General features: G+C 37.7%; 1 protein-coding gene across 1 annotated transcript in view; it reads right to left on the bottom strand.

The window, feature by feature from the left end:
- LOC150107796 (RUS family member 1) overlaps positions 1–25,179 on the bottom strand; it is a 222,143-nt gene that overhangs the window by 105,626 nt on the left and 91,338 nt on the right. The window contains exons 6-7 of the mRNA XM_090391552.1: positions 23,829–23,934; positions 15,604–15,776 (exon numbers count right to left, since the gene is read on the bottom strand). Of these exons, the coding sequence (XP_090247678.1) occupies positions 15,604–15,776; positions 23,829–23,934 (279 nt within the window). The remainder of the gene's footprint in view (positions 1–15,603; positions 15,777–23,828; positions 23,935–25,179) is intronic.

The following is a 25,179-nucleotide window of genomic DNA, read 5'->3' as shown; positions in this document are numbered from 1 at the left end:
GGCCGTGTTATCAGGCGGAGACATGTTCTGTAGAAGAAGAATATCATCATTGATCAGGACATTAGTGAAAAGGGCAGTTATGTCAAAGCTGACTAATAAATCTTTGTCGTTGAGTGTGATGTTTTTAATTTGTTTATGAAGTATTGTGTATTTTTTTATGTAGGGGGGGGGGATGGCCTACCAACTCCTTGAGTGTGGCCATTTGCTTCTTGGCTAAGTGATAATCAGGGCTGTCGATTACATCAACTATCGGGCATAGTAGTGTGTTTGTTTTGCCTATTTACGGCAGGCCATAAATTCTAGGAGCCTGGGCATAATGGAGTATTAGTTTTTTGGTTGTTTCCTCTGGCCACGTGATTACCGATTTGATTAGTTCTGTTGTTTTCTTTTTGATGTGGTGTAAAATATTTATTAATTATTTATTATTTGTGCAATCTGTTTAATGTTCTAATTCTACTACAACTGATTTCTGTCCTCCCTGCCCTTAAACAGGCCTAAGGTTATCAGCCTGTTTAATACATGCAGTTCACCAACTTTCGCACAAATCAATTAGAAAAATCTGTTTTATTTATGACTGCACCATCTAATTGAATTAATTTAGTTTGAAAGTTAAGGTGAGGAAAACAGGAATCATTGACTATAGACAGATTTTCCTTTATGCAAGTCATGACTGCTAAAAATTGAATTTGCATGCAGGTTTGCTCTTTTTTTTGGAGATAGTGCATTTGCTAAAAAATAGGTCAGGTAGTTATAAAACAAAACATTTATTTTGAGCTAGAACAATAGGTACAATACACAAAAAAAAAAAAAAAAAATACTGAGAAGTTATCTCACTCAACCGTTTTAACATACAGGGAATGCAGTTTATACAACAAAACTCACAGTACACTCAATACTAAGTTAACTTGTTAGACTTAAATATGTAATTGTCTCTTATGTCATAACCATGCACATATTTCTCTACTGCATATACAATTTAACATATAATCTTCCCTGAAAGACTGTAACCTAATTATTGCCTAGCTGCATACATAACATGTTCCCTTTCTTACAACTAAGTATATATTCATTATCTAAACAAACAAGCTAACATATAATCTTCCTAAAAAGACTGTGACTTAGATACTGCCTGCTTATAAACAATTTCTTGTAAGCATATATACAATTCAGAGTTATGCTTTCTTAACAATTACAAAACAGTGCTTACTTACTATTTTCTTGGATATAGAGTGCAAATAAATTACAACAAACTTCATCAAGATTGTGGCATCTTCTTTCTGGTTGATTTTTGCTGCTTGGACTACGCTGGCAGTCTCTTATAGAAATTTCCTCTGTCAAAAACTTGATATGGAATTTGCCGAAGTAACCGCGAGGTTTGAGGTTTCTGTGCTTTTGTAGCTTGTCCATCCGTCACTGGAACTTCATCAAAAAACTTACTGACTGGATGACACTGGGTACCGACTACCTGGAGACTCAAACTTGAGAGCTATCGATAAGAGAATGGCCTGGAGACGAGAGAGAAAGCCTCGGCAACGAGAAGCAAAAAGCAAGAGCCACAATCTGCTTTTATACATTATCTAGCTCTTTATTCTCTATGATGTGCTTTTCAGGATTAGCCTTTAGCGTAATGAAGTCATTGTTGTCCCTTCCATTACCATTGCTTGACCTTGCAACCTAAGGTCGATATTTCGTCATTGCTAATCTGGCTTAATCCTTACTTATAGCTTTACATACAAGTTAACGTATATGCATTTTTACAGCATAATTATAACATTCTTTTAAGTACATTATATTTTCAAGAGTTCAAAATATTTTGGAAAACCCTGAAAAATCAAAAGTAAAATTTTAACAAACTTTAATTATTTGCGAGAGATTTTACAGCGGTTTGTAGGGTTGTAGTTCACCATTTGGTACATGTTGTGGTCGAATACCAACTGGTTCATTTTTTCCAGGTATGCTGTCCGATCAAGGATGACAGTGGCATTGCCTTTATCAGCTTTTGTAATAACAATGTCTTGGTAATTTTTTTAAAGATTTAAGGGCCAGTTTTTCTACTCTGGTTAGGTTGCAACTTATTTATTGGAGTTTAATATGCACAATGTTTCCATTCATATTTTGTTGGCTATATTGGAGGGGAAGGGATTTTAGACCTCTTTCAATGTGATAAATGAAATCTAATTTGTTAACTGACCTTGGTACAATGTCAGTTAACAAAATCCAGTCCTTTTTTCAAAAGTGAGAGTTCTCGGTCATTACGGTTGTAGGTGGATTTGTTGATAACGTGGCCATAGTTCATTGGGTTAGTTGCTCCTAACTTCACTTGTAGGTGATTGGCTGCTCCTTGTATTGTTGGTTTGTAATTGGCTGTTCCTATGGGTATGGTATCCAGATTGTTGGTAGCTTCCTTGTTGTTTTAGTGCTTGAAACTTCACTATTAGTTTTTCTTTGTTCTTGGATAGCACGTGCTTTGCCAAGTCATCTGTAATCCTTTCTAGAATATCCCAAATATTAGGATTTATGTAGCTCAATAGCTCTAATTTTTGTTGTAAAATGATTGCTTGGGTAACTGCTAGATTTTTGCTGGTCCCGTGGATTAGTTCTGTCAACAAGGACTCTACAAAGTTCTCTTACAAAGGTTTGTAAACAAATGGCTATAATAAAAAAACAGTTCACAACTCCTCCAAAAAAATGCCATTAAAAGCAAAAAAGATTACAAGAATGTCATAGCCATATCATACATTAGGGGCATTTTGGAAAAAATAGATAGAACATTACTTAAATATAATATTAAGAGAACCTTCAAACCCCCTGCAAAATTATAAAATTTACTTAGCTCTTCCAAAGATCCTCTTCCATATCTTGCCCACCCAGGGGTTTACAAAATTAAATGACCTATAACCTACCTTACATAGGGGAAACAGACAGGATGCACCATCCCAATTAGAAAGATGAACACAAATGCCACATTAAATACCTCCACTATGGTAAAATAAGCTTGTCAGACCACACACTCCAAACATGTCACAGAACTGACTGGAAAGGCACAAAGGCTGCATCTACACTGCATCAAAATCTGGTTTGAAAGAAAATTCAAAGAAGCCTGTGAAATGTTTAAACATCATCCAAATGTGAACAAGAATGATGGATTAATTATTACACAGATTTGGAGGACCGATCTTCAACCCAAATAACACCCAGAACAAACCCAAACAGAAGAAAATCTTAATAAGAGAAAACTTCAGAAATTGTTTAATGTAGTTCTATTTTTTTCGTGTTTTTTATTTTATTTTATTTATTTATTTTTATTATTTTTTTTACACCAGAGGTCAGGCTAAGGGAAATGATTAACGAACATTTAGATTCATCTTACTTTTGTGTAGTGTATTGTGATGTACCTTGTATCTTGTACATATGTATATTTTCTTGATGACCTCAATACAGAGGTCAAAATGTCAAATGTTACTTTCTTAATGATAAGTAAAGTAATCCTTCTAACAGGTGTGTTGGGTCATCATAAATTCATCATCATCATCATCAAATTCCTGCCATGAACCCTCAACGGGTGTAGAGGATATGACAGTACTACATGAAAAAATTACATCATTACTAACTTCCTATCTACAATTTTCCTCCAAATCAGTCTGTTACTTGTCAAGACTCCAACATTATCAGATCTTATATTTCTATCGTCTAAGGCACTTTGTACCTTATCAATCCACCTATATCTTGGTCTTCCTCTGGGTCGTTTTCCTGCCAACCTGGCAGAGAACACTTGTTTTGCTAATCTTTCCTCTCCCATTCTGTTTAAGTGACCATACCATCTGAGATTAGCTCTGCTAACGCATTCCTGGATGCTGACAATGTCAAGTTCGTTCCTAATATCCTCATTTTTAATATAATATTGCCATTGATGCCATCTGTTCACGCCTCTAATCTTTCTCAGGACTCTCATATCTGCGGTTTCTAGTCTATGGTCAAGTGTTTTACTTCTGACCCAGCTCTCAGATCCATAAGTTAAAATTGGTTTGAACACAGTCTTGTATACAGCTAATTTAGTGTTCCGACTAATTTCTTTCTTATTCCATATGAATTTATTCAATTGACTTCCCACGATACCAGCTTTGCTGATTCTGTTGTCTATTTCTATATTTAGTTTACCATCTTCAGTAAAAATTGTGCCTAAGTAGCTGAAATGTTTTACTTGTTCCACAGGTTCTCCATTCACAACACAGTTGACATTTTCAATGATTCTGCCTATTTTCATTGTCTTTGTCTTTTTATTGCTGACCTTCATACCATATCTATTACAACAGCTATTCAATTTAGTCAGAGAATCTTGCAGACTTGTAGCGGATTTATTTAGAAGTATAACATCATCCGCATAAAGCAAAGAGCTGATATTAACATCTCCAATTTTGATATCAGGTTTAATACCACATTCCTTCATAATGTGATCCATATAGATAATGAATAACAGAGGGGATAATGTACATCCTTGTCTCACACCAGATTTAACATTAAACCATCTTCCTGTACTTCCTTCAATTCTAACTGCTGACTCACAACTCAAATAAAGACTAAGTATTGCTTAATATAATGCCCCATTGACACCATATAACTGCAGCGTATTGAATAGCTTCTCTCTTGGCACCTTGTCATATGCCTTTTCCAAATCGACAAAATTTTAAATACAGATCTTTGTTATATTCCCATGCTTTCTCGACTATTTGTCGTAAAGTGAAGATCTGATCCTGACAGCCTCTATTTGGCCTGAATCCAGCTTGTTCTTCACCAAGCTTTCCTTCCACAATTCTTCTCAACCGTTTCTCAAGTATACTTGCATAGATCTTGCCAGGAACACTCAGTAGGGAAATACCTCTGTAATTCTCACATTCAGTTTTATTTCCCTTTTTATATATGGGTACTATGAGAGCTCTACTCCAATCATCGGGAATTCGTCCCTCTGTCCAGGCTTTCTGAACTATGCAGTGCAGCCACTGTAAGACTCTTATACCACCATACTTCAGCATTTCTGGTCGAATATCATCTACTCCTGCTGCCTTTCCACATTTCAAGCCTTTGATGGCTTTTTCTACTTCAAGTATGGATATTTATTCCTGACTGCATGCCTCGTCAGTGTTTTTTATCACTGTGCTGTCATCACTGCTTGTTTCATTTAGCAGTTTTTTCAAAGTAATTACTCCATACTTCAAGGATATCTTTTTCTCCTGTTTTCATTTCACCTTTATCATCTCTAATTCCTTTTACAGCACTCTTTCCTCCATTCCTAAGCTTCTTCAACAACCTCCAGAATATTTTGCCACCTTCTTGATATTTATTTTCTATATTCTTGCCAAAGTCCTCCCATGACTTTTGTTTAGCTAGTTTTACACACTGTTTAGCTTTCTTACATTTGTCTCTGTATTCTGTAAGAGTAAAAGCTGACTTATTCTTTTCCTTCACTGCCTCTTTAACTTCCTGTGTCCACCAGGGAGTTCTGATTTTTTTATCCTTGCAGACAACCTCACCACATGCCTCTCTGGCAGAATCAATCAATGTTTTCTTCAGAGTTTGCCACTGAATCTCGAAGTTTTGATTCCTGTTCTCAAACTCTTTCATTTTCTTTTCAATAATATTTCTGTATTTTAGTCTAGAGTTCACATCTGAGAGCTGCTCAACTTTTATTCGCTTTAAAAACTTTCTTACATGTTATTCTTTTCAATATGAAATTCAATTTTATCCTGCTCAAGACTAAATAGTGATCACTTCCAATTTCAAATCCTCTGTACACTCTGGTGTCCTGCACCAGGGAGAAAACATCAGTATCAACAATAACATAGTCAATGAGACTTTTCTTATTCCTAGCCTCTTCTCTCCATGTGAATTTGTGCACATTTTTATGTTGGAACATGGTGTTAGTAATAACCAGTCCATGTCCTGAGCAGAAATCCAACAGATATTTGCCATTATTATTAGCTTTGCTCTTTTCTCCAAATTTTCCCAAAATATTTTTGTATGTCTCACAATCATTTCCTACTCTACTATTAGATCCCCAAGAAGGATCAACTTTTCCTTTTTCATTGTGTCAGTTGCTTTTTCTAAAGCATCAAAAAATTCCTCCACTTCTACCTTAGTAGAACCTTCTGTGGGACCATAGGCACAAATAAGTCTCATTGTCCAGTTCCCCATTCTCATATTTGCCCACATTACTCTACTTGAGGACTGACTGCCATTCAAGAAGATTAGCCTCGTATTTTGTGTTGAATACTATGGCTACTCTTCTTTTCCTTGATTGTCATTGCCTGAATATAACATTTTGTATTTTATTGCTCAGAAAGATCTCGCCAGTTTTGGTCTTTTTTGTTTCAGTCACCCCGTATTATGTCGATCTGGTACTTATCTAATTCCTCAGCTAGCTCCATTTCTTTGCCATTCAGGCTTCTTACGTTGATAGTACCGATCTTTAACTCTGGTGATGTTGAGTTGGGGTTTGTTTTCAGATTTGTTCCAGTAGCTGACTTTTCGCTGTTCGCCCTGGTTCCCTGGCGAAAACAACGGGGGGCTTTGTTTAACCGGGTGACGCCCCAGCCGGCATGAAATTTTGTCATGTTGTACCATCATTTTTTATTTTGGTTTAACCAATAAGAATACAATTTGGTCGGCTAAATCCCAAATTGCCAGCCCATCCTCGTTCGTTCAGTATCAAAGTAGATACCCAACAGGGTGCACCACGAGAAGGTGAGGATTGGACATTAGGTCAGAAGCCCTGGTCCGGTTCTCCGCATTCCTTTAAAGGCTATGTGGAGGTCTCCTCTCAGTTATACAGCTTTGACCCGAATTATGTAGTACAATAAGCAGGTAAATTTTTTAATCCTTAACTACAGTACTTATCAGTACATCTCTAAAGACAAAATATTCTGGTTTATTTTCAAAATACAGTTTTGTGTAGTACTCTTCACGAATAATTTATTTCTAAATACATATACAGATAATAAAGTTATACAGTATATGCTAATGAAGTCATACACTGACAACTTTCACTATAGGATAATGTGTATGCCAAAGTAAATAACTTTTTTATTAATCTAAATATTTCATCTCTTATGTATCATAAGACATCATCAGTACAACTAGTGAACAACAATAGGAATTTAATTCAAAAAACAATAGTGCACATGCTTAAATTGGAATCCCTCCATGCATGCTCATGGATTAAAACTATTCAGCTGAAATTTTAAAATTAATTAAATGAAATCAAATATAGCAGATAATTATTTAATACAACTGAGGATAACAATATCCCAAACTTTTGGAATAGTGAGACAGCCATTCCGAGTAAGATTAGGTCTATGAAATAAGGCTTCAGCACTTTATATAAATGTTCTTGTTTATATATGGATCTATGTAGAAGCATCATTGGTGAGAATTTGTTTTTTGGACAAGGTAGCAAGTTGTGAATTTGGTTGATGGGCTTACAGGTAGCAATGAGTTGATAGTTTTTCGTAATTTTTGCCAAACGTCCAGAAATGCCTTTAATATATGTATAGGAGTTCTGTGGGCTTCTTCTTGTCTGAATCTATTTGTAGGAGACTAGGTAATTATTTTTTGGATAATGAAAGATACTTGTTATTGGATTGTATCCATTTATTATTAAAACACTTAAGGAATAGCACAACATAGTTAAGGATATAAATTAAATTAAACTTTAATAAATATTTTCCGATATTTCGGCAACGTCACATTGTCATTTTCTAAAGGAACTTACAAAAAAGTTACGTGCATGTAGGCACTACAAAACAGAAACTGGGAATGAAGAGATGAAAGCTATTGTTCTCCTAACAGTCCTGATGGTGCCCTCTAGCGGGCTAAGTAGGTGTGTCTCGGCCGTTTGGCTGAAGCTCTGCAGATGTAGGCCTCCCAAATTGGAGCAGTCGCATACAACCAAATTTGTTGAGGTTTGGAGAATTTCTTAGGGCTGAGGCTGATTCCATAAAGAGTCTTTCAAATTTGTATTTGCTATGGTGTATCACTGTAGCTTTCCTTCCACCGTGTTCTGTGGCGTGTATCCAGAGCATGGTCCGCAAGCCCAGAATTGACTGTATTTGTGAAAACGGATGTAGTCCTTGTGTTCCGAAATTCTGATATTCGCTGTCCTGCCTGTTTGGCCAAAGTAAGACAGTTTACAACTGCAAGGGACCTGGTAAACACCAGGTAGGTCTTGGGGAATTGTTGGTTTTTTAGTGGAGCGGATAAGGGATGCCAATTTTCTGTAAGGTTTGTAACAGGAGGTCAGGTCAATGTTTTTTTAAGATTTTGGTAATCTTTTCCGAGGTGCCTCGGATGTAGGGAATGGTGATGGATTTAGATGTATTCCTTATTGTGTGGGGGGGGGGGGGGAGAAAGGAATCTGTAGTTTGTAGGTTCTAATATTTTTTGGATTTTTTTGGGGGGGGCAGCTATTCGCTGAGAAAGTGTTGAGGATGTGATTTAGTTCAATGTTTAGGGCCAAGTCATTTGAACAGATTAGTTTTAGCCCTGTTGTATAGTGTTTTCACTACTCCATATGGTTGTGAGGGGGGGGGGGGAATTGTTGGTGAATGTATCTGACTGTATGGGTGGGTTTTCTGTAAACTGAGAAAACCAAGGATCCATTAGGCTGGCAGGTGACTAGTGTGTCTAGGAAAGGGAGGGGTGTTGTTTTCCTCTTTTTCCAGAGTGAATTTGATTCTGGGGTGTTGGTTGTTTAAGTGTGTTAAGAAGGAGAGAAGTGTTTCAGAGCCATTGTGGCCAAATAGCGAACACATCATCAAACGTAGCGAAGCCATATGGTTGGTTTTTGTGGGGCAGAGGCTAAGGCTTTTTCTTCAAAGGTCTCCATAAAGAAATTGGCCAAGGGTGGGGAGGAGTGGTGAACCCATGGCTGTCCCCTATATTTGTTTGTAGAATTTTCCCCTGCCAAACGAAATAGCCTGAGTTCATTGTGAACTGAAATAAGGCTGAGATATCAGGAGAAAATTTAGTTTGGATTAGCTCTAAAGTTTCCTTGAGTGGGACATTTGTAAATAAAGAGAACACATCAAAGCTGACCATTATGTCAGTATGTTGGAGTGTAACGTTTTCTATGCTGGCTTTGAAATGGGGTGAGTTTTTTTTATGTGTGATGGTGTGTTGCCAGTATAGTGTGTGAGCTCTTTGGCCAAATGTTTAGCTAATTTGTATGTGGGGGAATCAATGCCATCCACTATGGGACATAATGGCACATTTTCTTTGTGTATTTTTGGAGAGTCCCGTAAATACGGGGGGGGGTATAGAGTTAAACGGCTTTAATCTGTTGGTAACTTCTACAGGCTAAGAAGTGACTCTCTTAAGGCGCCCTGTGAAGTTTTCTAATTTGAGAGTTGGTGGATTGTAATTGATAGGGAGGTAAGTGGCCCGATCTACTAGAAGAGAATTCAGCTTACCTGTGTAGTCCTTTTGGTTAAGTACTACAGTTGCATTTCCCTTATCCGCTTTGGTGATAACTAATTCTTTATTATTCTTCAATTTCCTGTAGAGCTTTTATATTCTTTGTTTGATATGTTGGTTTTTGGTGGTCTTGCTTTGGAAAGGACACAGGCTACATCAGTCTTACACTGTTGGCGACTTGATGTGGAAGGTGGCGGATTCCGCGCCTTCGATCTGGATCATAATATCCTCACTAGGTATTTTATTGGGAGCAATGGCGAAGTTGTGTCCACGTGACAGCACGTTCAGTGCTTCAGGCTTCAGGGTGACTGAAGAAAGGTTGATTACCATGTTTGGTAGCAGGTTTTGGAAAGACGATAGAGTTCTTTTTTAATTTTTTGAACTTTTTCATCTGTCAGCCTCGGTATTTTTTTAAATTCTTTTTCGGCAGCGGTACATGAGACGTCATGTAAAATCGACCAAAGTTCGTGGATCAAAGTGCGCGAAAGCTCATCTTCGACGGCACGAATAGCTTCATTATTGTCCGCTAAGAGCGACCGGTGTGGCAGTGATTTGTTCAACGTAGCAACGCGTAGCTAGCGCGGTTATATATCCGGAGAGCTTTTTGTGACACAAACCGGTTGCTTAAATTTTACACAGTTCGGGATTACTTTATTATCCCGGCAGCGTTTCAGGAATGCTAGACGATTTAATTGTCTAGACAGCTTCAATTTCAATTTACCGTATTGGCGGGCCTTCCGTGCGATTGTATCTCCGTGGATGATTTTGATTCTCATAGACAGGCTTATACGTTGGTTATGCATTATTAAAACACTTAAGGAATAGAACAACGTAGTTAAGGATATAAATTAAATTAAACTTTAATAAATATTTTCTGATATTTCGGCAACGTCACATTGCCATTTTCTAAAGGAACTTACAAAAAAGTTACGTGCACATAGGCACTATAACACAGAAACTGGGAATGAAGAGATTGGCAGGGAAAATTCTACAAACAAATAGAGGGGACAGCCATGGGTTCACCACTCTCCCCACCCTTGGCCAATTTCTTTATGGAGACCTTTGAAGAAAAAGCCTTAGCCTCTGCCCCACAAAAACCAACCATATGGCTTCGCTACGTTTGATGATGTGTTCACTATTTGGCCACATGGCTCTGAAACACTTCTCTCCTTAACACACTTAAACAACCAACACCCCAGAATCAAATTCACTCTGGAAAAAGAGGAAAACAACAGCCTCCCTTTCCTAGACACACTAGTCTCCCACCAGCCTAATGGATCCTTGGTTTTCTCAGTTTACAGAAAACCCACCCATACAGGCAGATACATTCACCAACAATCCCCCCCCCCCCCACAACAATATGGAGTAGTGAAAACACTATACAACAGGGCTAAACTAATCTGTTCAAACGACTTGGCCCTAAACACTGAACTAAATCACATATTCAACCCTTTCTCAGCCAATGGCTACCCTCCCCAAAAAAAATCCAAAAAATATTTAGAACCTACAAACCACAGATCCCTTCCACCCCCCCCCCCCCCACCCCACAACAAGGATTACTCTAAATCCATCACCATTCCCTACATCCGAGCACCTCGAAAAGATTACCAAAATCTTAAAAAACATGACCTGACCTCCTGTTACAAACCTTACAGAAAATTGACATCCTTATCCGCTCCACTAAAGACCAACCACATTCCCCTAGACCTACCTGGTGTTTACCAGGTCCCTTGCAGTTGTAAACTGTCTTACTTTGGCCAAACAAGCAGGACAGCGAATAACAGAATTTCGGAAACACAAGGACTACATCCGTTTTCACAAATACAGTCATTCTGGGCTTGCGGACCATGCTCTGGATACACGCCACAGAATACGGTGGAAGAAAGCTAACAGTGATACACCGTAGCAAATACAAATTTGAAAGACTCTTTATGGAATCAGCCTCAGCCCTTCAGAAATTCTCCAAACCTCAACAATTTTGGTTGTATGTCGAGCTTCCCCAAATTTGGGAGGCCTACATCTGCAGACCTTCAGCTCCAACAGCCAAGAACACCTACTTAGCCAACTAGAGGGCACCATCAGGACTGTTAGGAGAACAATAGCTTCAATTTCTTCATTCCAGTTTCTGTGTTGTAGTGCCTATGTGCACGTAACATTTTTGTAATTTCCTTTAGAAAATGGCAATGTAACGTTGCCGAAATATCGGAAAATATTTATTAAAGTTTAATTTAATTTATATACTTAACTACGTTGTTCTATTCCTTAAGTGTTTTAATAATGCATAACCAACGTATAAGCCTGTCTACGAGAATGTATCCATTTAGTAAGGCTGTTTCTTTGATGATTTCCAATCCTTATTTTAGAGATTCTTCAGAAGAGTAAATCTCGTGTCATCATCATCATCATCAAATTCCTGCCATGTACCCTCAAGGGGTGTACAGTATATTATAGTATTACATGAAAAAAATTACATCATTACTAACTTCCTATCTACAATTTTCCTCGAAATCAGTCTGTTACTTGTCAAGATTCCAACATTATCAGATCTTCTATTTCTATCATCTAAGGCACTTTATACCATATCAATCCACCTATATCTTGGTCTTCCTCTGGATCGTTTTGCTGCCAGCCTAGCAGAGAACACTTGTTTTGCTAATCTTTCCTCGCCCATTCTGTTTAAGTGACCATACCACCTGAGATTAGCTCTGCTAACGCAATCCTGGATGCTGACAATGTCAAGTTCTTTCCTAATATCCTCGTTTTTAATATGATATTGCCATTGATGCCATCTGTTCACGCCTATAATCTTTCTCAGGGCTCTCATATCTGCAGTCTCTGGTCTTTGGTCAAATGTTTTACTTCTGACCCACCTCTCAGATCCATAAGTTAAAACTGGTTTGAACACTGTCTTGTAGACAGCTAATTTAGTGTTCCGACTGATTTCTCTCTTATTCCATATGAATTAATTCAATTGACTTCCCACCATAGCAGTTTTGCTGATTCTGTTGTCTATTTCTATATTTAATTTACCGTCTTCAGTAAAAATCGTGCCTAAATAGCTGAAATGTTTTACTTGTTCCACAGGTTCTCCATTCACAACACAGTTGATATTTTCAATGATTCTGCCTATTTTCATTGTCTTTGTCTTTTTATTGCTGACCTTCATACCATATCTATTACAACAGCTATTCAATTTAGTCAGAGAATCTTGCAGACTTGTAGCAGATTTATTTAGAAGTATAACATCATCTGCATAAAGCAAAGAGCTGACATTAACATCTCCAATTTTGATATCATGCTTAATACCACTTTCCTTCATAATGTGATCCATATAGATAATGAATAACAGAGGGGATAATGTACATCCTTGTCTCACACCAGATTTAATATTAAACCATCTTCCTGTACTTCCTTCAATTCTAACTGCTGACTTACAACTCAAATAAAGACTAAGTATTGCTTGATATAATGCCCCATTGACACTATATAACTGCAGCGTAGTGAATAGCTTCTCTCTTGGCACCTTGTCATATGCCTTCTCCAGATCGACAAAACTTAAATACAGATCGTTGTTATATTTCTATGCTTTCTCGACTATTTGTCGTAAAGTGAAGATCTGATCCTGACAGCCTCTATTTGGCCTGAATCCAGCTTGTTCTTCACCAAGCTTTTCTTCCACAATTCTTCTCAACCGTTTCTCAAGTATACTTGCATAGATCTTGCCAGGAACACTCAGCAGGGAAATACCTCTGTAATTCTCACATTCAGTTTTATTTCCCTTTTTATATATGGGTACTATGAGAGCTCTACTCCAATCATCGGGAATTCGTCACTCTGTCCAGGCTTTCTGAACTATGCAGAGCAGCCACTGTAAGACTCTTATACCACCATACTTCAGCATTTCTGGTCGAATATCATCTACTCCTGCTGCCTTTTCACATTTCAAGCCATTGATGGCTTTTTCTACTTCTAGTATTGATATGTATTCCTGACTGCATGCCTGGTCAGTGTTTTTTACCACTGTGCTGTCATCACTGCTTGTTTCATTTAGCAGTTTTTCAAAGTAATTACTCCATACTTCAAGGATATCTTTTTCTCCCATTTTCATGTCACCTTTATCATCTCTAATTCCTTTTACAGCACTCTTTCCTCCATTCTTAAGCTTCAACAACCTCCAGAATATTTTGCCACCTTCTTGATATTTATTTTCTATATTCTTGCCAAAGTCTTCCCATGGCTTTTGTTTAGCTAGTTTTACACAGTGTTTAGCATTCTTGCATTTGTCTCTATATTCTCTAAGAGCACAAGCTGACTTATTTGACAGGAACTTTTGATATGCGTTCTTCTTTTCCTTCACTGCCTCTTTAACTTCCTGTATCCACCAGGGAGTTCTGATTTTTTTATCCTTACAGATAACCTCACCACATGCCTCTCTAGCGGAATCAATCAATGTTCTCTTCAGAGTTTGCCACTGAATCTCCAAGGTTTGATTCCTGTTCTCAAATTCTTTCATTTTTTCTTCAATAATCTTTGTGTATTTTAGCCTACAGTTCACATCTGAGAGCTGCTCAACTTTGATTCGCTTTAAAACTTTCTTACATGTTATTCTTTTCAATATGAAATTCAATTTTATCCTGCTCAAGACTAAATAGTGATCACTTCCAATTTCAAATCCTCTGTACACTCTGTTGTCCTGCACCAGGGAGAAAACATCAGTATCAACAATAACATAGTCAATGAGACTTTTCTTATTCCTAGCCTCTTCTCTCCATGTGAATTTGTGCACATTTTTATATTGAAACATGCTGTTAGTAATAACCAGTCCATGTCCTGAGCAGAAATCCAACAGATATTGGCCATTATTATTAGCTTTGCTCTTTTCTCCAAATTTTCCCAAAATATTTTTGTATGCCTCACAATCATTTCCTACTCTGCTATTTAGATCCCCAACTAGGACCAACTTTCCATTTTTCATTGTGTCAGTTGCTTTTTCTAAAGCCTCAAAAAATTCCTCCACTTCTACCTTAGTAGAACCTTCTGTGGGACCATAGGCACAAATAAGTCTCATTGTCCAGTTCCCCATTCTCATATTTGTCCACATTACTCTACTTGAGACTGACTGCCATTCAAGAAGATTAGCCTCGTATTTTGTGTTGAATACTATGGCTACTCCTTCTTTTCCTTGATTATCATTGCCTGAATATAACATTCTGTATTTATTGCTCAGAAAGATCTCACCAGTTTTGGTCTTTTTTGTTTCAGTCACCCCTATTATATCGATCTGGTACTTATCTAATTCCTCAGCTAGCTCCATTTCTTTGCCATTCAGGCTTCTTACGTTGATAGTACCGATCTTTAACTCGGGTGATGTTGAGTTGGGGTTTATTGTCAGATTTGTTCCAGTAGCTGACTTTTCGCTGTTCGCCCTGGTTCCCTGGCGAAAACAACGGGGGCCTTGTTTAACCGGGCAACGCCCCAGCCGGCATGAAATTTTGTCATGTTGTACCATCATTCTATATTTTGGTTTAACCAATAAGAATACAATTTGGTCGGCTAAATCCCAAATTGCCAGCCCATCCTCGTCCGTTCAGTATCCAAGTAGATACCCAACAGGGTGCACCACGAGAAGGTGAGGATTGGACATTAGGTCAACAGCCCTGGTCGGTTCTCCGCATTCCTTTAAAGGCTATGTGGAGGTCTCCTCTCAGTTATACAGCTTTGACCCTTAAGCACCCCATCTTGTGTGCTGTGGATACTAAAGATTTTATGGATGATGAGATGGATGGCGAGCTGATGTATTATGGAAATAACAACCTGAAAAAGTTGGTTTTCGGTAGATAGAAGTGGAAATGGATATCTATCTTGCTTACACTGGATGTGTACATCAAGAAACGAAATACCTTTTGATGATTCTTTTTCTAGTGTGAACTTGATACGAGGATACAGGGTATTGAATTAATAAATAAATAATTACTTATTAAATTTTCTACACTATTCTTTCCTGAAACAACAAAATCAGTATTTGATGGTCAAAAAGATATTACAAAGCTTGATAATTCTTGTTTTGAAAGATTCCAACTGTAATTCATAACAGAATCTACAATAAATACATCAAAAATATAAGTTGAAATCACTTACATCTGATTGTTTGAAATGACTGGTATGATCAGTACACTACATAAAAGAGCAGCAAGATTAACTAAGGTCTCTTGACTCTGGTCTTTTGCAGATACATCAGCCATATTATTTCTTCGCGCCTGATGTTGAGTAAGGGCAGCTCTTGTTGCACCTCCAGCTACTCCTACAATAGACTTATAAAAAATAAAAGGGAGAGTTGGGAAATCAATCTCACTTGTTTTTAAAGGATAGAAAGCAATGATTATCTAAAAAGAAATGCCACAACACACACATATATACAAACACAAGTATGTATCATGTAACAATTAAATTCTTGGAATGAACGTGTGAAAACAGATACTCGATATCCTCACAACAGTCAGACACATGTACAAATCATCACAACAGCTTTCTTTATTACTATCACCATGTGACAATGGAAATAAGAAATGTTTGAAAATCTGCATCCTTTCAAGGCATTCTTCAGTTCTGGAAACAGCCAAAAGTAGCAATGGACTAAGTCTAGATGGTGAATACAGAGGAACATAATATCTAATTTGGTGCTTGATTTTTTAGCCATAAACTTGTAGACAGCTATAGCATCATGTGCAAGGGCATAGTCATGATGGATGATCCAACTGCTCAGCCTAAGTTCAGGTCTCTTCTTACAAACAGTTTCACAAAACCTTGCTAATCCTTCTAAATGACAATGTTGGTTCACTGTTTGTCCTTGTTTAATGAATTCAAGGTGAACTATGTCCTTATGATAAAAACATCAAGAACAACCAAAAAAAAAAGTATTGTCTCGATTTGCAACTGTGACATTTGAACCTTTTTTTAGTCTTGGTGAAGATGTTTTCCATTGCATGCCTTGGGTCTCAAGTTTGTACTAAAAGCACCAAATTTGGTAAAATAGTTTTGAAAAAGAGAATGAGTGATCTGATAAACTTAACAATCAACAGTAAGAAGGATGAAAGTGATCCAAATGTAGCAGAAGTTATAAAACAGTGTGCACTTAAATGTAAGGTGGTGAGCAGCACTGACTGTGAACAAGCACGTATGGCTGGCAACAAAATTGGGATAGTGAATGAGAGCAAAAATGACCCAAGATTTGAAAGTTGAGTTAGTTAAGATGAGGCAAGAGATGAAATGGATGTGGAATGAAGTTAAGAGAATTCAAGATATGTATGGAAGAGTGAAAATGATAAAAACTTAATAATACTGGTATAAAAGAGGTAACAAAAGACCCATGAATGGCACTGTATGATGATTCAATTATTAGAGGTATGCTAGAAGAGAGGATTCAAAGGTTTGTTTTCCTGGAGGTAGAATGAGTAGAGTGATTGAGGTACTGAATATGAGAAGTAAGCAAGCAAAATAGTTGGTAGTTGTAATAGGGACAAATGACTTGATTGGGATAAAAAGAACATCTCATACTGATATCAAGAAGTTGATGAGATGGATAAAAGATAATAGTGTGATAGAAAAGGTAGTAAGTGCATTACCCAGGTATGGCAGTGATAAGATGAGGTGGAGAGCAAGGATTATGAATGATATGTTAGCAGAAATGTGTGAGGAGAAAGAGGAGTGCAGTTTATTAATGTATGGAATGAGTTTGAAGAATGAAGTGAACTGTATAAGAGTGATAGACTGCATTTGAATGGTTTTGGTGAAAACTGCTGCTGGGAGGTAGAGAAGAGAGTGCAGAGAATGAATTTGATCAAGTGGGAAGAGATGAGGAAGAATGGGAAGGTAAGACAGGAAAGATTGAAGAGATGGTTATGAATGATGAAGTGAGTGGCAGGGAGACAGCAGGGAAATGGGAAGGAACAGGTTGGACAGAGGAACACAGTGTGAGAAAGGTTGATGCTCCAAGAGGATGTGAATGCATGTGTAAACAAGAAGGGGAGGGGATGAACTGTGATCAAGGGGAAAACAGTTGGATTTGAAGAAGGTTCTAAGATAAAAAAGGAGAAAATGAAATGTCTCAAGTTAATAGGGAAGTCACATCAAATAAGTGGTATTAGCAATAGCTATAGATCCAGGAATGAGCTGCTATGTTTGTATATCGATGCTAGATGCATAAGAAACAAGGCAAATGAAATTATTGCATTAATTGAGTCTATTCAACCAAGAATTTTTAGAATAAGCAAGACATGGTTGGATGAGGATGACATCGTGACAGGAATAGAGATGGAAGGGTACAATGTGTTTTGAAGATAGAAAGAGGGGAAAAGGAGGGGGGTGCTAATGATGATAGAGAAAGAGTTATGTCCATAGAAGGTAGAGATGCAAGAGGGAAATAGTGCCAGTGGTTTTGAAGCAGTATGGTGAGACAGAGGTGAATAGAATGAAATAATCAGTTGGATGTTGTTAGAGACTTGGTAATGTGGATGGTGGTGATAATGAAATGTATAATCAAATTAGCCAAGCAAATAAGAAAAGGGTGATCATTATGGGTGATTTCAATTATAGCAATATAGACTGGGATGATGAGATATCACTGGAAGAAAAGAAAATGAGTTTCTTGAGTTTTTGAGGGACAACTACTTCAGACAATATGTAACAGAAGGAATACAAGGATTGAGGGTCTTTGATTTGATCTTATTAGAGGATGTAATTATAAATGAGGTGTCAAATCACCCTCCAGTTGGTAAGAGTGACCAGGAAATGATTACATGGGTGGTTGCCAGCAGTGTGAGGACCTCTGTGAGGAAAGAGTATATATGGAACTACAAGGCTGGTGATTATGAGGAGCTCAGGAGACAGTAATAGGTGTAACATGGAATGAGGAGTTCAGTGCAAACTTTGGGGATATTCAAGAACTGTCTAGTAGAAGCAATGTCTAAATGTTTTTGCAGTCAGAAGGTTAAATAAGATAGGTAAAATGGATGAATGAAAGATTAAACATGCAATACAGAGGAAAATGCATTATGGACACAGCATAAGAGGAGTGGTAATAATCAATTCCATGAGGATTACAAAGAACAGACACCGAGAATGACTTGGCTGGTAAAGGTAGTAAAAGTGAAGTATGAGCAGCAGCAGTTAGCTAATGAAACCAAAAAAGAATCCTAGGGAGTTATTTCGATATATAGGCAGTAAAAAAAAAAAAAAATTAAATAAATAAATAAATAAAAAAGATTATGGAAGGATGACACTGATTTGAGAAAATGGTATAAGAACAACTGCTGTAGAAGATATAGGAGATACTTAACGAGAAGTTCATAAAGGTCTTTCATTAATGTGAAGGTAACATCATGGAGAGTTTGTAATAATGAGTAATAATGAGAGCAGTTGATGATGAGAAGACTGACTGTAAGTGAGCAAGAGGTATATAAGGAATTGAGCAAACTTGATCTTAATAAGGCTGTGGGACTTGATAATATATCACCATATATTTTGAAGGAATGCAGCAGGGAGTTGGAATCTGCCTTTTTTTTGAATTTTTTTTTTAATACGAGTCTTCACTGGGTTGAGTTCCAAAGGAGTGGAAGGAGGACAAGACTGTGCCACTTAAAAAGGAGGTGATAGAATTCAAGCATCAAATTAGAGACCTATCTATGTGTCAGATGTTGTGGTTAAGGTGTTGGAGAGGCTGGTGAGAACCAGGATCCAGAATTGGGCTGACAAGAATGGTATTATCTTTGATAGACAGCATAGATTTGCTAAAGGTAGATCATGTTTTAGTAATCTACTTATTATAATATGGAGACAGCTTCACTGGACAGAGGAGAGGGATACACAGTAGTATACTTAAATTTTGCAAAGGCTTTTGATAGATTACTGCAAGATAAGCTGATAGTCAAACTAGAGTGGATGGGGTTGGATATTAAATTTTCGGATTGGATCGGAAACTGGCTATCTGATAGGTATCAGCAAGTTGTGTATGGGGAAGCAATATCCCAGAAGAGGAAAGTCACTAATGGTGTGTCTCAGAGGTCTGTTTTGGAGCCATTGCTGTTTAACCTGTGCTAATGATATCGCAAAAATTTGATGGGGATATTCAATTGTTTGCAAGTGATGAAAAGTTGGGATGAACTATGAAGAACAATAACCTGTTTGTCTCTGCTTGTTGAAGTACTTTTCAGCAACCAAGTGATTTGATGAGCTGATTTAGCCACTTTTGTGATGTGCCTCCTAAACTTCAACTCCCTATCCACCAACACTCCCAAATTCCTGGCCTCGTCAATCTCCTGGAGTGCACTTCCACTAATACGATATACTGCTACTGATCTTTTCACCCCAAAATGCATAACCTTACATTTTGCCACATTAAATTGACATCCATTCTCTTTAGTCCAGTCCTCCGAACTATCCAAATCATCCTGTAAAATTTTGACATCCTGTGCACTCACTATTGCTCTACCCAACTTTGCATCATCAGCAAACAAATGAACAGTTCCTCTCAGATCCTTTTCTATATCGTTAATGAACAAATTGAACAGTAGTGATCCAAGAACAGAATCCTGCGGCAGACCACTAGTAACAAGCCATCTTTTGGACTCTACATCTGAATAAACCATTCTCTGATATCTCTCCATCAACCACCCTCCTATCCAATTCACCAACCCTATATCCATCCCCATATGCTGCAGTTTACTGATTAGAATTCCATGTGGTATCCTGTCAAAGGCCTTAGCAAGGTCCAGTAGAATCACTAAACCCATTACCCTTATCCAGTTCAGCCGTCACCGTGTTATAAAACGTGAGCAAGTTACTGAGGCATGATCTATCCTTCACAAAACCATGCTATCCCACATACAGTATCCCATTTTGATGAATCCATTCCTGTATTTTCCTCTTGACTATTTTCTCCAAGACCTTGACAACGATTCCTGATATGCTGATCGGTCGGTAATTTACAACAGTCTTGGAACCTCCTTTATGCAGTTGAACTATTTTCTCCTCTTTCCACCCCCTTGGGACTAACTCAGACCCGAGACTCAAATTAAACAAAATGGTCAAGGGCACTGACAATTCTTTAGCTGCTTCACGTACGGCATGAGCTGGTATACCATCCAATCCTCCAATCCCACAGATGTATTGACATTGAGGTTTTGTAATAGACTATTCACCTCCACTTCATTCACCACAATTCCCATATAAGCTGTTGGTTCTTCCATTTCTGCAATGTCACCACCTGGATGATATACTCTTGCAAAATGCTCACTCAGTAATTCTACTATATCAACTGATTCGGTTACCTCCTTACCATCGGCATTCTTTAAAATCAATCTGCCGTATACATTTTTTCTTTCACTTGCAACATATCGAAAAAACTGTTTGGGATTCTCTTTAACCTACATAGCTAAAGTTCTTTCGTAATCAGCTTTTGCTTTTCTTACCACACTCGTCACCCTTCTGGCCTGCGCTTTATACCGTTCATGTGCCTGCCGGTCACCTTTCTCCTTAAATTCCCTCCATAGTTGTTTCTTTTTTTGCAGCTTAAGCTTAATGGTGTTATTCATCCATTTAATGGTGTTATTCATTCATCCATCCATCGGCATTCTTTAAAATCATTATGCCATGTACATTTTTCCTTTTACTTGCTACATATCTAAAAAACTGTTTAGGATTCTCTTTAGCCTGCATGGCCAATGTTCTTTCGTAATCCTTTTTTGCTTTTCTTACCACACTCGTCACCCTTCTGGCCTGCGCTTTATACCGTTCATGTGCCTGCCGGTCACCTTTCTCCTTAAATTCCCTCCATAGTTGTTTCTTTTTTTGCAACTCAAGTTTAATGGTGTTATTCATCCATTTAACCTCTAAGTGATTTACTATTCAGACTCTAGGTATACCGTCAGCCATTGCCTCCTGCAAACACTTCCTAACTGCCTCCCATGCACTATCAACATCCAGCCCTAGCAGTTTTACATGCCACGGCACTGAACCAATCAAACTCCTAAGCTTGTCATACTTACCAGCCTGATAATTCCACATGTACCCTGTCTTAATTGTCAATTCCACACCTTTAGCCACCTCCCAAGTCAAGACCCTATGATCACTCTCACCAATCACTCTCACACAATGGCAATGTGGTCATGTTTGTTACCATCAAATCCTCAGATGCAATTACTAGGTCCATTACATGCTGTCACAGATAGTTATCCCTTAATAACTGCATAAAATCCAATTCCTTCCTCCCATGTGTCCTCTCCTCCTTCTGATCAATGTTACCATAGTTGAAATCTCCCATAATAATTATGGGAGCCTCACACCAAATAGCCTCAAATGTGCTCTTTTCTCTATCCTGCAGTTCAACTTCTATTCTCCTTGGCTGCAGCTCATCAGCTATCATCAATAACACTTCTCCCCCCATTTTATTCTTCCTGTCACTCCTGAACACACTATACCTCTCACATTCAATCCCACTAGCTATATCATCTTCTGTCAGCCATGTTTCACTAATGCCAATAACTTGTGGCCTGGAAGTGCCAACCAAGGCCAAAAATTCTTCCTTCTAGTTCCTGATACTTCTGGCATTAGTATATATGAATTGCAGTAGCCCATTTGTCCCATCCCTATTTTGATGCCTTATACTAACTATCCCATTCTGATTTGTCGTCCTTCCTACTCGCTCGGGCATATTACACACACACATTTATACACTCAACTGTCTCCCTAAAGACTGCATATCTACATCCCTCCCTTAATAACTCTAGTTTCCCTGATTCTGCACATCTACTTCCACTTCATTCAACAATACCTTTTCAAGTCTCTGTACACCAAATCCATTCAAATGCAAACCACCCATCTTATATAAACCCTTTCACCCATTGAAACTCACTCCACACATCCACAAATTCCACACCACTCCTCCTGCATAATCCGTGCATAAAGTCATTAGCAATTATGGCCCTCCTTCTATACTCTTCACTGTCATACCGCAGAAACAGACTCACCATCCTAACTCTCTCACTCTTCTCTTTTGCTACCTCAAATAATTCCTTCAAATCCTCTCTCATAGCTATTTTGTCTCCTTTGAAATCATTCATTCCTGCTACTACTATCAATTCTTTAACCCTCTGCTTTTGCGCTCTAATAGACTCACATACATCCTTAACGTTCGCACCAGGTTGGTATGATTTAGTTAAACTCTCATCTATCACACCTCTTACTAAAGAATCTCTGTACAACACTCGCTCTTTCATTTTGTTTACACTCACAATCATACTCTTATTTTTCTTATCATACTTTTGCCATTTATTAGTTGGTACACTCGGTAAACATTTTTGCCAACACTCCAGCTGCCGATTCACCCTATGTATCGCTCCATGCAACCGTGTGATCTCACTCATTGCATCTGTCTCATCATTTTTATTATCTGTTAATCCATTCATTTGTCCTGTATTTTTACCTTCATTCTCACTTTCAACACCGCTCTCACAGCTATCTGGTACTACCTCGCAAATATCACTATTCATACCTCTCATATCACTATTTTCTACATTCTGATTTTCAACAACGATATCACTCTCATGACCTAAAACACACTTTAAATCCTCACATTCCTTATACTTTCTGCACACTATCATTGTCTAGCCAGACTCCAACTGCTCTCCTCAAAGTATACATCTCACAACCGTACACTGAATAAACTCCTTTATATTAAAATTTTTGAACAAAGATGGCGATCTGGACGCCATTGTATTCCATCTGGGCACATGGCGCCCAGATCGCCATCTGGGCGCCATGTGCACGCTATTAATCGTATCTATCAAATTACTAATTTAAATAACTCAGAAAACGCACAAAAATTGCACAGACATGCTAAGATACGAAAAGTAAATAGTACTACATAAGATTAAAGCAAATTTACCAATTATTACTTAAAATAATACTTATCTTTTCAGGAACTCTCTACAAACACTTCATGAGAGGTCAAAGTACCCCAGTCCTGAAGATACTTTCAGGCGCAAACTTTGTTTGCTCACACTTGGATAAAGGATTAAACTAAATTTATTATATTAGAGGTCAAAGTTGTTCTTCATGAGAGTTCTTCATGTACCTTTGTTGTTGTTTGTTTTTTTAATTTCCCACTGTAACACACCAAAGATGGTTTACGATGCATGTACCAAAATATCTGTACTTTAACAAGTATTAGTTAAATAAATATTGAACTGTGGTTTTTGTGTAACTATTTTCAAATAAAACAAGACAGGTTTCCAGTGCGTTACTAATATGACATTAATTTTGTATGCTATAAATGCAAATACAATGGATAAACAATGAAAAACACTCACTTTGCTCAGTCCTGATATGCACACAATAAATGTAAAATAATTTTTATAGTACTGTGAAGCAAGATCAATGAAGATTGCTATATCATTTAAAACATCAGCAAATAACCTGAAAAAAAAAATAGTAAGTCAATTAAAAATCAACATTCTTAAACATACATAATCTACCAAAATAGTTGTAATGATTTTATAAATGATATCCTATATCATAATTGTTACTATTACCATTAATCCTCGGCAGAGTTGACTTCCTCTGGGTATGTCCACAAGTGGCAGATAGTGGAATAGCAGTTATGGAGGTTAGCTGCAACATAAGCAGAGGTTCCTCTGAGGAATAAGCAGTCATCAACTAACAGCAGTAGTCACTATCATGGTATGTGGGCACAAGAGTCAGCAGCTCTGCTCAACTTAAAACCTCAAAAACCCTAGGCCAGTACTATGTCATGGCAAGTCAATAATGTGACCATAAAAGCACTTGCCCTGGTAATGAGCAGCAGCACTACTAGTACTGGAGTGAGGCCGAAGAAGGATAATTCAGCTAGGCTCGAGACCAGACAAATGTAGGGAATTCACCAATAGCATGGAAGCTGAACTAAAGGATTACCAAGTAAGGGAAACCAGCTCTCCTGAGAATTGGAGGGCTGTCTCGGGCAGCAGATGAAATCATCACAGGACCTCTCAGGTTGTCAACCAGCAAAATAGGTACTTGGATCCATGAAGCAATGTGGAAAACTAGAAAACTTAAAGATGGAAATAAGATGACTGAACATTGACATTCTTGGAGTTAGTGAAGTAAGATGGTCAGATAGTGGAGATTATAGAATGATCCTTGGGCTCACCAAATAGCATAGCAGGCATTGGATTCCTCGTAAATAAGAAATTAGGACATAAGATTAAAACCATTTGGGCATATAATGAAAAAATAATTCTTAAGATTCAAGCAGAACCAAAAGACTTAGTAGTCATTATACAGATATACATGCCAACAACAAAATACCATAACAATGAGAAAGAAATATATAAAGTATATGATGAGAGTAAATAATTAAGAAATCTTGATCTTGATGGAAGATGGGAATGTTATTGAAGAGGGAGAAGAGGAGAGAATTATTGGTAAATTTGGACTTGGCAAATGGAATGACCAAGGAGAAAGACTCATCGAATTCTACAAAAGCCACAACAATAGAAAATACACTATTTGAACAACCAAAGAGCAGACCATATCCCAGTCATCATGACAAGTCATTTATGATTGAAAAAAAATCATGCATAAATAAACCATGCAAAAAATATAATGCACTGCTTGGAAAGAAGTCAACAGACTCCCCATGAGCAAGGCGCATCATGCCATTTA

The sequence above is a fragment of the Typopeltis vanoorti genome, chromosome 4 (genome assembly GCF_054136105.1).
Source record: "Typopeltis vanoorti isolate ZY-2024b chromosome 4, IOZ_Tvanoo_1.0, whole genome shotgun sequence".
Classification (NCBI taxonomy): Eukaryota; Metazoa; Arthropoda; class Arachnida; order Uropygi; family Thelyphonidae; genus Typopeltis; species Typopeltis vanoorti.
The sequence above is the reverse complement of the archived record's forward strand: the minus strand, read 5'-3'. Positions and strand labels throughout refer to the sequence as shown.